Raw genomic sequence first — 12,865 nt, forward strand, 5'->3', positions numbered from 1 at the left:
TTTTCATTTTATGCAGATGTCGTCCCAAGGATGAACCCGTTAGATCAAAGCACGGCGCTCCTATTTCAGTTCGATTGTGACGGTTCTGGTTCTGAAAGGTGACACATGCTCGTTGTTGAATTCATCCTCCATTTTTCACTTTCCCCTGGTAGATTTAAGGAGGCAGTGGGACTCAGAACCAGTCCGTAAAATCCCTTTCTTCACACTTCTGAGAAACTGAACAGGTCTCGAGTGATATTACACCTCGTTTCCTGAGCGGCACGGCACAGGTCGGTGCAATTTTGTCTGTTTCCACTACAAAAGTGGCCCTTATAGCACCAATAATGGGCCCCCTTCAGTTTTCGGTACTTAAGGCAGTGGTAGGGTATGATTAGGAGAGCTAGTGGCGTCACACACAACACAGCCCAATGACTGGGTGACAGAAAATCACCCCTGCTTGCAATAAGTGTCAAAGTTTGGCCTTGACATTTTTGATTTGAAGCTTGGCATCTCACCAAAAAACCACAACCTTGTTGGGAATTGAAAATGGTGGTCGAGATGTTTTTTGTTCAAGGAGTTTGCAAGAGCCACCTCCGCCCATCCGTTGAGGTAAATCTATGGGCTAATCACCAAATACAGGCTATGAGAGAAAGTCAACAGAACTGTTTGTTAACCAAAGAACATGTGCAATTTGAGAATGCAGTATTTCACATAAGCCACAGAGGGAAAAAAACAAAACAGGAGTAATCAAACAGAAAAACTCCCAACAGTTCCAAATATTTTCAGTGAACATTAACACAACGTTATCTCAATTCAATAAACAGCGGAGAACAATTGATTTCACAGTCAAGTCAGAAGGAGGCTCCGATGATCTACAAGGATAGAAAAATGAGTTTGTGCACGAACACAGCCTTCCCGTTGTCTTTTCCACTTGTTCTTTCCACTTTTCTCCTTTCCCCGAGTCGCCTGAACTGTCACATTGGGGTAAATCAAATTTACCCCAACGTAAAAGCAGCTTCTCCTCTGCTCCTCTGCTTGGCTTCTCTCTCCGCTCGCTGCACTTTTCAGCTAATCTCACTGTCGTGTTCTGGAAACCTGCAACCGAGGCACCTGCTTTAGAGGGTTACATCAATCCCAGAACAAAACACGCCCACCACTAACACCTTTAGAGCGTCAGAATCCAGACTTCGGAGCGCTCCGCGCTCTCATGCAGCAGCAAGCGGTCCGGCCTATCAGTGTTTTAAACAGTTTAGAGGGAACAGGAACCACATCAACGCACCGATGGGTGGAAGCTTGCGGTTTGTAGGCAGAAATCACAGCCTCCCTGCTGAGAGGCTGTCATATCCTGTATTCCTGGCTCAGTGCTTGCTCTCCACTGTTCACGCTCAGATGCACCATCCGGAGACAGAAACAGAAACGCACTGTGAAGATGGAAGAACGGGGATTGTGGGTAAAAATTATAAAGAGGAACTCTACGCCCTAATGCGATATCTCTGTCGAATGATATACCTACAGCACATCCCCGTATAAGAACCTTGCGTCTCAGCAGATCTAATCCGAACCCCTGCTGATAAATCTGACAAGGACAGAGCGCGACCGAGCGCACATGGAGAGAGAGACCGAGTGTGGAGGTGGGCTGGCAGAAACAGTAACAAAAAAAAAAAAACACTCTTCCACAGCTTGGAGATTTTTTTTTTTTCCTCCAACAATTGGACCTTCAGTAGAGTCTTTGCTTGATATTTGTCACGATTTGTCGGGTTGCAACCGCAATGTTTTGCACATGTTATCTGGAATTTATGTGAAGTAGGAAAAAGACGCTTCGTTTTTAAAATTTTTTCTTTTCCGACCCCCTTTACTTTGACATCCATGAATAAAATCACAGAAGCAGGAGAAAAAATGTGATTGTGAAATAAAAAGCAACAAGAAGTCCAGCTTGAAGTTTCAGATAAGACCGCGACTGAACATCTCAGAAAACATGCAAAACTCTAGATGTACCAACAAAAAAAAATAAGAAAAACATCGCTGTTCAGCACGTCCCCCACAACAAAACACGGCGGTGGCAGCATCATGCTGTTGAGATGTGTTATTTTAGTAGGGAGCAGAAAGCTAGATGGAGCTAAATGATGGGAAATCAGAATAAACCTGTAAAACTGAGGTGGAGGACACCAACACTAAATGTAAAGCCAGAGCTACAACGGAATGACTTAGATCATATATATGTCATTTAGACTGGCCCAGTCAAAGTACAGACTTTTATCCAAATGAGAATATCTGCAAGACGTAAAACTGCGGTATAAACTGTGATGTTATGCAAAAAGTCTACTGGTAGAAACATGCGGCAGCTAGAATTGTACCCATTTACCACTCTGTGCTCGTCTATCACAGAGAGTCCCAATAAACATGTTGAAATTTGCGTTTGCAGTACGGACAAAATCTGAACATTATTGTAGGGGCGTGAATACTTCTGCAAAGCACTAAAGTTAGCAACATGAGCACAGCTCTCACCTGCTGTCTCTCTCGGCAGCTCCACCCTCGATGACGGTCTTCACGAAGATGCCCAGTTTCTCCAAGCCTGCATCGGCGCCGACGCCCATCCCGATGATACTGATCCCGAGGCCGTCTTCATCTGGACACACGTGTTCATTTCGATATGCGTTCAGGTGGAATTCAGCAAAAAACAAAGTTTTTTTTTTTTGTTTTTTTTTTACATCAATAGAATCAGCTTGGAAATAATCAAAAAAAAAAAAAAACAAAAAAAAAAACTTTAGGAGGATATGTGGAAATATTGTTCAACGAAGGCATTTAAACATCAATAATTCATTGGTTAGGAGCAGAAAGAGACATTTACGTTCAAACGGCTTCACGGGAAATAAGGAATTGGCTGGATGAGAACTTCTTCCAGCCCCCATCTTTAGTTAATTATTTACAAGCTGTTCGGGTTGCATAACAGTTAGACGATGGAGGAATCCTACAGCGTTCTCAGTTTCTGGGCAATTATGATCTGCATCATGGGGGAAATGCATCAGCAGAACAAGACAAGTGGAAAAAGAAACCCGGGGGGTGGAAGGGTGGGGAGCCGATGACGCATTCTTCACAAATGCGTGCATGCAGGGGAATCTCCGTGCTTTTCTTGGACAAACTAGGAATATTTCTAGTATGCTAAGTTAGCAACATGAATATTGTTAATAATAGAAAGCATCCCGATGATTGTGTGTGTGTGTGTGTGTGTGTGCTTCTCTGTCTCTCAGGTGTAATGAGTAACTGACAGACCGGTTTCCTCATTTAAGACGTTCTTTCCCACCTTTCTCCAGTTCCACAGGGAAGAGTTCCAGTTTCTCCACCCTCTTCTCCAGCTCGTACTCCGCCGAGGAGGCCACGGGATCCACTTCCTCGTTACGTCGGTCGTAGTCCTCGTTGGAGTAGGTGTTGAACACCTAAAAAAGAAGAAAAAAAAAAAAAAGAACGGGAGGAGCAGATCATGGGTTAAATTTATGGCAACATGCAAATATGTATCAGTGCTTTTTTTTTTGCATTTTCATATGTAACAGGTGGAAAAAGCTCTATGTCACTAGAATGTAAATATATATTTACTATATATGGTTGAGAATATCACAACAAATCTCTTCAGCTTGAACAATAAAACGATGCGACTGAAAGAGTTCCTACGCATTTTTCATGTCAAAATGTCAGACTTTTCCAGACCAAAAATTACAGTTTAATAGATCTCTTAGACAATTTTTAAACTGCAAAATAGGTTAAAAGACAAATGGACTGACCTCTGGAATTACGTTAATATTTATATGCACTTTCCTAGACTTCAGAGGAACCCTGTAGTTGTAAAAATTCAACTTCTTCACACACTGTAACATTACAGCAACATTAACCAGCCACAAAAAAGACCTAAAGCGTAGAGGAACATGGTAGGGCGATGGATCCCGCTTGTCCTTCTCCCCCAGTCAGCTGTCACTTCACATCTCATTCTTCTTGCGAGTTGCGCTCCGTAACAAGCAGGAAGGACGAGACGCAGAGGGGGCAAAGCTGTGCACCGGCTGACTCGAACGTGTCACTGACTGCTAATTCTGAAGATCGAAGTAAATGGCTGTGCAAAATTGTTCGAGCAGACACATAAACATGCCAGGCGATGTTTGCATGTCATCGCCCGACGCGTCATTGATCGTGCTCATGACGCGAATCGCAGCCCGTCACCCACACGGACTGCTTCTGTTAAAATTGGTGGCAACCGCCCTGCGGTGCCGTCTCCTTGTAAACAAGGATTTTGTACAAAGAGCTAACCAACCGTTCATGACTTCGTGACGTCAGTCATTAAAGGACAATAAGGCATCATGTTGCAGCACAAGCATTGATTAAACCCGAAGGCCACATTTTGACTTGGCTACTTGGGATGTGTGAGGAAGGATGGAGTGCGAGCGCCTGTTCTCTGAAACACTGACAAATAACAGGGCTCGAGGCATTATGATCGCACGTGTCTTTTCTTTAGCAGATCTATGACTAATATTACTACAAAAGCAAACACGCAACAAACTGCAACGTCTAAAAACGGGCCCCTGTTAATGGGACAGTCTAGGTGTGCGTGCAGCCAGTGGGTAGAGTGGCTTGGCGTGCCGCTGCCAGGGTTGGTTTCTATTCCGTCCTCTGTGTGATCCAGAGTGAGCGGCATCCTTGACCTCCCCCTGCCATCAATAATTCAACGGGATCAACAGCCCTGCATTCATAACACTTCCATGCAAGCAAGATGCATGCATGTAAATGAAGTCTCACACGCAGTCACCAGCACAATCCCACACATAACACTAGGCAAAAAGGAGGTATTAAGCGCACCTGAAAACAAGCAGAATGTACTAGGGTTACATACAATCAGAGCTGACATTAGAGTGATTAATTTATTTTTGAAGTATTTGGAAAAGTCAAGAAAACACTTCCTTTTAACAGCTGTCAAGCATGGGTGAGGGCGGCATCATGTGTGGGGTCTTTTTTCATGACCTGTGTTGCTGGTGCACATCCTTGCTAATGGTGGCTGTAAGTAAAACTCCCAGCAAGCAATTTGCACATATTTGCTTCTAACGGAGAGAAGTCACCGTAAATAGGTGTCGCATCAGGTCTCAGTCCCCACCATAACCTTTAAACGAACACAGACACACACGCGGACACGCACACACGCAAGCAGGCTGCTGACAAATGCTAACACCAGCACTTGTACTGTCATAGACATCCAACGCCGCTATAGGCAGTCAGGGCATTCCCTAATGGCCTCCCTACGTCACTGTGTGCTGTCTGCAAACACATTACCATGTGGATAGCCCACTTGAGAGAGAAGAGGAGGTCATGAAGGAAGATAAGGACAGACGAGGGTGGATCTGTGAGGCAAGGAGAGATGAAGTGGTTTGGGGTGCAGTGATGGAGAAAAACGGGGAGAGGGGAAGGACAAAACATTCAGAAAAGGCAAAGGATGAAGAGGAAAAGTGCTGATGACTCAGAAAAGGACGAGATAAATGAAAATGTACGCGCGAGGGAAACAAAGAATTGAAAAGTGGAAAGGGATTCGGACTGCGCCAACAAAGAGGAAGTATTTACCCACGAGACAATGACATCTGATAGTGTAACTAGCAGCACGTCTCTGTCCTGCCGAACGCAGACCAATTTCCTAGAAAGAGCCGACCCAGCACGGTCAGTCGATGCTGTAAAAATTACATCTCCAAAGATCTAAAACAGGATTTAAAACACTTCCCCAAAAAAACAAATCCTCTGTCCAGCTGTCTAATAGCCACGACCGTAATTCTAACATCCGGCCTCACAAGAGTGAACAAGTACCTGCTGGTTGTTTTGAGGGACTGGAACTGCTTCGTTTCAAAGGACACACTCTTCCTGACCTTGAGCTGGGCCAATTACCATACCGGTCTAACAGAACCTCATTTACATTTTATTGAAAACAGCCCATCTAGAAACCCATAACAGCCAAGAATTTTTATCTGTAATAATAGTGTTGCACTTAACTCCATTAAAACTGGATCGAAAGCTCAGTAGACAGACAGATACATAAAAGCTACAAAAACACATGTACATTAGAACCACAATGAAATCAAAATACACATATAAACCCATACTGCACATTCTCGGACATATTCCAGTGAGTAAACACCATTGGTGAGACACCATTGACCAAAGTGTGACATAAAACTGTTTAACTGTGTGTGTATTAATTAATTAAAGTTAATTAATCTAGTAAAAGAGTGCTTTTAAAAAAAAAAGAAAAAGGAAATAACACTTTGACTTGGGAGATGCTTCAGTGAGTCGGTACTTAACCTTGGAGGTATGAGGGGATGCTGCTGCCTGCTGCTTTTATTACCACAGGGAGGGGAGGAACGAGAGCCAGTCCAGACATGTGGTTGGCAACTTTTAGTCGGACAGCTGTGAGACAGACTGTTCAGGTCTGCTGCTCGCTGCTAATGGCTACGCTTAAAAGGAGAAGCATTTTAAGTGTCGATAAATTACATGCGTATATCAGTTAGTATAGGTAGTAAGTATATCAACACCCCAAGTGTAACAACTTAATTTTTTTTTTTTTACATCATGCCCATATTTCAAACACAAACACGAGGCAGCCCGACTTTACATGTGTTACTGGCCCAAAATCTGACAGGATCACTAAGCACAATTTTACGTGTGTCACTATTTTTGGCAAGCATAATCCAATACATCGAACCTTTTAAACACTGGTATCCGTTATCAACCGAGTGAAATGATGACCACAAACATCTAGACAGCTTCATTTACGTTCAGACACAGCTGAGTGTTCCCTGGGATATACTCGACTGTAATCCAGTTTCTAGTGAAGAGGCTTTAGTCGACTAAGCGCGCCGCTCTACCGCTGAACCGAAAAAGTCTCTCGGAGGGTTTACCACAACACAAAGTCATTTGCATGTTAATGTATTCGTGTGCTCTTGCTGCAATCCTTCAAAGCTTTGGAAGTGACTTTGTATTCAAATACTAACCCGTTTTCACAAGGTAAGTATTTGCGCAGGATAGTTCTATTAGTTCTTGTTCAACTTAGCTTTTGTAACAACCCAGAGATTGGCATGTAGTCCCTTGCAAAAGTCTTCATGCCACTTTAGCTTTTCCACATTTTGTCACCTTACAGCCACAAACAACACAAAGAACTGATCGTTCATTAAGTAGAAGGAACGGCTCGTATTCTTTTAACAATATTTTATACATAAAAGTCTGAAAAGCGGAATTGCATTGGCGTTAGCCAACTGGGTCAGTAATTTAGGATTGCAGCTGTAAAATGATACGTCTCTAGTGTTGTATATCTAGTGACTTTGTCCATTCAAGCTCATTCAGATTGTTTGGGGAGAACAATAAACGTCAATATTCGTCTCGGCTCAGCTTCTCAATTGAATTTCGGTCTGGACTTGCACTTGACCATTATAACTCTTGAATATGCTGCGATGTAAACCATTCCAGTCTAGTTCCAACTTTCAAAGCACCTAAAAGGATTTCTTGATTGATTCTCCTACGTTTAACTCCATCTTCCCTACCATCCAGTCTGCACAGACTACCTAAAAAGGAATTCCCAATTTCCACTCCACATTTAAATCCATGCGAGTTTGGGATAGAATTGTTACATTTAAGTGTGAATACCTTTGCAAGGAGCTGCATGGTCAAGCTACTTTTGCACAGGCCGATCTGACTTCTACGTCAGCAGCTGAAAACATGGTAAACCTCCCGAAACGTCATCACGTTACACTCACTCCGTAGTTGTAATACAGATTAATCCAACACATGTGCCTTTTGGGGGAGTTTGGGGAGAAAACCAATCAGTCTGGGGAAATCCAGGTTTTCACAAAACATGAAAATCTTTAACCAGAAATAAAGGCTCGATCTGAAACTAGACCTGCAACCTTCTGGCTGTGAGGAAACTTCATATGTTTGTGGCTTAAGATGATCATCCTTACAGGGGACAAAGTACATCTTAACGTTTGCTCATTCTTGTGTTTGGTATTTTAATTTATTGTAACTATAATGTGAACTTCCTTTTATATCATTGTATTATTTTGTCATTGTTCTTCATATCTTCATATTCCACAAATAAAACAATACAAATAATATTTTACACTTTGCATCTCATTGCCTTCCATTTCCAATTTGACAAGGTTTACATTATTTTCATACACAACACACGGATCAACGCTCCCAACTCCAAAAAAAAAAAAACCCTCGAAAATCCACGTGGCGTTTATAGCTGCGAAAAGCTTCAACTGCAAATATGGCAGCTGGGCTCAGCAGTTCCACTTGAACAGACCAGCTCGTTACTGGAGCTGCTGTGGCACAGCAGATGTCTGGAAAGCTGCAATTTTAGCCCGGCATCTCTTTCTGTTCCTTTGTTTGAATACACATGTACAGCACCTAACAACAGTACTCATACAACTTGACATTTTTCACATTACAATGGAAAAATTGCATGCATTTATTTCTTTTATTTTTTTAATGCTTTCAAAGAAATGACAAATACAAATCGGAAAAGCGTGTTTATGTTCTCAGGTCCTGCTGGTCAGTCCTTTGCAGCACCAGCTTTGTTACAACTAGAAATCCTTTTGCGCTTCGCTCCTACTGGCTTTGCACATCAAAGCTGTTGCCAAATCTTCACAGGAAAAACAAAACAAAACAAAAACAGAATTCAGTCAGACTGAAAAGAGAACATCACTTTTTAAGAGTTACAGCTCTCTGTTGGAGTTAGGTCTGCACTTCATGGTTTGATCTAACCCGTTCTACTGCAGCTCTGATTGTAGGCTTAATGTTGTTGTCCTCAGTCTCATATATTTTTTTGTGCAGCCTTTAACAAATTTCTTTGAGGTTCCCTTTAAACAACTTGTGGCAAACTTCAAACATAATTTCTGCTTATTATTTACTTCGCAAGGCTTGTTGCACTGGACTTTATTTAGAGCGTCATAGTAAAAGGGGGCTGAACACAAAGTAATTCGGTCCACTACACAATTATGTGTTTACGTGACAAAACGGGAGAAATGCTCTCATGGCAACAGGTCTTCGTGTAAAAATAATAGGACTTCAATGCGCTTCAACTCCAAAACACACAATATTCCCAGTTAGCAAAGCTTCCAACAGCAAAAATGTTGAATGCAGTTGCTCTTCAACAGACCGGCTTCTTTTTTTTTTTTTATCTCAAGGCTTCACAGTCTAGAAGAGATTGATTTTAGTCATGAGGTTCAGGTTTATTGGTGCCTGTGGATATTACTGCAGCTAGCAGGACACTGCAGAGTCCTGGGCAGCTTGATTTCGGAGAAGAGTCGCTCTACGTCTTTACACACATACAGGAAGCTCAATTCTTGAAGGAGAGCATTTGCATTTATATAAATGTCATTAATAAAAAGGGAATTGTGAACCATGCATGTGTTCTGAGGGAAATGCAGTCTGATTCGAGCTTAAAATGTTGTTCTGATGGTTCAAAGTGCTGAATTTTTCACGTTATTAACTATTTATACATGCTGAATCATGACAGAAGTCGAAGCTTTGCTGATGTGCATCTCCGCTCAGCCGTGAAGTGATGCAGCTGCAGGGTTCCTCCGATGGACGACGATGAGCCGAAGGATAAGGCTGTTCAGCAGAGAGAGAAACGGCAAGAGAAACAAATACGCAAAAGAGATAAGAGACGAGATGGAGAGAAGGTGGACTATGAATTAAAAAATGAAAAAAAAAACAGAGCAGCAGTAAATAAGGGGTAGGCAAAATCCAGAGGGACAGGCAGAGAAACAAAATGACTCATTCGACTCATGAACTGGAGGAGCGGCAGGAGACAGTGAGGCTATTGAAGAGTGAAACGAGCAATAAGAGAGAAAATAAAGAAAATGAAAAGAAGAAAAATAACAGAGAGAGCGGCTCAGGACTGGACGAGGCCAGGAGTAATTTGCTCCAGGGTTGTCTGAGTCCCTGCCTAAGAAGACGCGGCGCGGCGCCCGTTCCCTGCAAATAGCCTCTGATGGTATTAAACTGGGTCTTTGCTGTATTGGTGCCAAGGCTGTCGCCTTCCAGACAGTGGGACGCGGCCCGGGGCAACGGGAGGCAGGAAAACCCAAGAGAAATGGTGCTGCAGCAGCACAAGCCCAACAAACGCTCACAGTGGATTAACTACTCCCCCCCCCCCCCCCCCACACACACACACACACACACGCACACACGCACGCAAACAGGGTCCGTTCTGGTGCAACAGCTCAGCACATTTGCATTTCATTACCTCTACCTGTGATCACCCACACAAACACACACACGCATACAAGCTTGGGAGCTGACAGGTGCTGAAGAGAGTGTCTGGATTCTGAGGGAAGGAGGCATTTGCTGATGACGGCAATAACAGACAGAGATTGACAGCTATGAAGATGCTCAGATGGGAGGAGGAGAATGTGAGAAAAGAGAGGAACCGAGCGAAACGTCCACTCTGCGCTCCTGCACTGGGACGAATGTGAGAACCGGGGAATTTAGAGTCCCATCAGGGTCAGCTCGTCTGTCATCTTGAGACACATCATTTCTCTATCCTCATCTGAAGATTTTTTTTTGTTGTTGTTTTTTCTTTTTACCATGTCAGATTGATTTTCATTCGGTGCAGAAAGATTATTTATGTAAGTCGATGTTTTAAAATGAACAAAAAAGTGGTGGCGGGAATGGAAAGCCTGTTTACTTTAATTGGTGCTTTTGTGACAGATTTTTTTTTTTCTTAGCTAAAAGCTGATTTCTAGCTATTGCACAATTCGACTGGGTGCCACGATTCCCACTAACAACCAACCTACTAGCCAACGGCAAGCGGCACACATAAACTGTCCTAAATCAAATGGGGAAAATAAAATGTATATGTTGGGATAAGAAACAAAATAACATTTAAATTGCAGCAGCAGAGGACCACTTCTTATTTTTTCTCGCAAGAGTATTCACACACCCCATAAGCTCTATCACGTTTTCTCAAGCTACAACTACAAACGTCTGTGTGTTTATGTGATAACCTCAAGTAGAAGGAAAAAGCATACAAGGCTTTCAAAATTAGTCAGGATTTGACATCTGAAAAGTGTGGCAAGCACTTTTTTTAATCGGGATCTCACGGTGATCTTTACTTTTTTTCCAATCTTCCTTTAATCTGGTGTTGAAAGAGATGTGTGGAGGAAATCTAACAATTCACATTGCCCTAAAAAAAAATAAATAAATGCAGCTCCGGTATGAAACGTGGCAAATGGCATCATCGTGCTGTGGGGGATCTTCTTCGTTCAGCAGGGACAGGGAAATTCGGTACAGCCGATGGAAAGCCGGATTAAACTAAATCGAGGACAATCCTGGATGGAATCGTTTCAGAGGGTTCTGGAGACTTGAGACTGGGTCAGACGTTTCGTACAGTCAAAGCTACATGGGAATGGCTTAGATCTCAGGATAGTCACGGATTAGAATGGAACAGTGAAAGCCCATAAATCTGAGAATTTGCCAAGAATTAAAATCACTCAGTTTGGACTGACTGAGCCGGGGGGTTTTTTGCCAGCAAATGGGAATTTCTTTCCCATTTTAGTAGAAATAGGAAAGACATTTTGGCCTTTTATATGCAAAGTGGCACTGCCTGTTAGAGGCCTGCCCCAAAAAGCTTAACAGCTTTGTCTGATTGGTACTATTCCACAAATATTTGTATGTTTTAGTGCATTCTTTTTCTTTTTATTTAATTCTCTTTATATCCAAGGAAAAATTATTGAATTTTAACAACATTGTCAAATTCCAAATGTGCAAATTATTTTATGTTTGATTCACTGTTATAAATAACAGAAAAGCAGAAGCCTAACGTGCATTTTTTATTTTTACGTTATTCAGCACAGGTAGGACCACTAGGTATTTGGGTAGGTGGGCACTGGAAGATTGGTCATGTCAGAGGCTGCTGCTGTACAACACCTGAGCAGCCACAAAAAGCACAAGGTCCATCTCGTCTTTCCTGGATGATAAAAAATGTATGCACCCGTGGAGGATCGGGTGGCCCCGAAACAAGAAAACAAAAACACAACTGTATTAAAATTAGAGTGAGAAGGATACGAGTACAAACACAGGCATTAATGTCCAAGTCAAAAGTTGTATACATCAGAGAGAGAGAGAGAGAGAGAGAGGAAAAAAAAAGAAAAATGCCTCGGAGTTGAAGCTCTTCCTTTTCTGCATCTGAAAGCAGGATCGTTACAGAAAAGAAAAAAAAACAATATCTAATAGATTGTTTTTAATAAATCTTTCATCACCGCTGAGTTTTACTGCTGGATAATAAAATACTTCTCAGCCAAATTTTTTTTTTCAATTTTTCCACACAGGCAACTTTATAACGCCGTAAAAACAGTATTACTTTAAATTAATAGAAAATAACTGAGACATAAGACACCAGTTACTGTAAATGTGCAGGATATTGACATTAAAATGAATTTAGCGAAAGAGTCACAGCAATTATTAAAGCAGACCAATGATCCAATGATGGTGATGATTAATGCTAATGAAAACATTCATAACATTAACAACTGCACAGTATTTTCTGCTTCAGAGTATAGTATTATTATAAATTATTATTATTATTATTATTATTATTATTATAAACTAACAAAATAACTTTTTGTGTGAATCTTTACACGTAAAGGTTGTTTCTATTCTATTCATTCTAGTCAGGTCAAAATGGTAAGGATAATTGGTTACTCTAAATTGCCCAGAGATGTGTATTTGTATGTACGGGTGCTTGTTTTGTGTGTGTATGTACTGCCCTGCAATAGACTGGCGACCTATCCAGATTGTACATCGCCTCTCACCCGGAAACTAGTGGAGACAGACCCCAGACCCGGAGGGTAAAACATGCAGACTT

The 12,865-nt window shown here is 42.0% G+C and overlaps 1 protein-coding gene across 4 annotated transcripts in view; it reads right to left on the reverse strand.

The window, feature by feature from the left end:
- The window catches only part of ppp1r9a (protein phosphatase 1, regulatory subunit 9A), a 44,336-nt gene that overhangs the window by 22,436 nt on the left and 9,035 nt on the right, over positions 1-12,865 (reverse strand). For all 4 annotated transcript variants that reach the window (XM_007573004.2, XM_007573002.2, XM_007573001.2 and 1 more), the window contains exons 3-4: positions 3,281-3,413; positions 2,485-2,605 (exon numbers count right to left, since the gene is read on the reverse strand). In XM_007573004.2, coding sequence (XP_007573066.1) covers positions 2,485-2,605; positions 3,281-3,413 — 254 coding nt within the window. The remainder of the gene's footprint in view (positions 1-2,484; positions 2,606-3,280; positions 3,414-12,865) is intronic.

This window comes from Poecilia formosa, unplaced genomic scaffold (genome assembly GCF_000485575.1).
Source record: "Poecilia formosa unplaced genomic scaffold, Poecilia_formosa-5.1.2 Scaffold313, whole genome shotgun sequence".
Lineage (NCBI taxonomy): Eukaryota > Metazoa > Chordata > Actinopteri > Cyprinodontiformes > Poeciliidae > Poecilia > Poecilia formosa.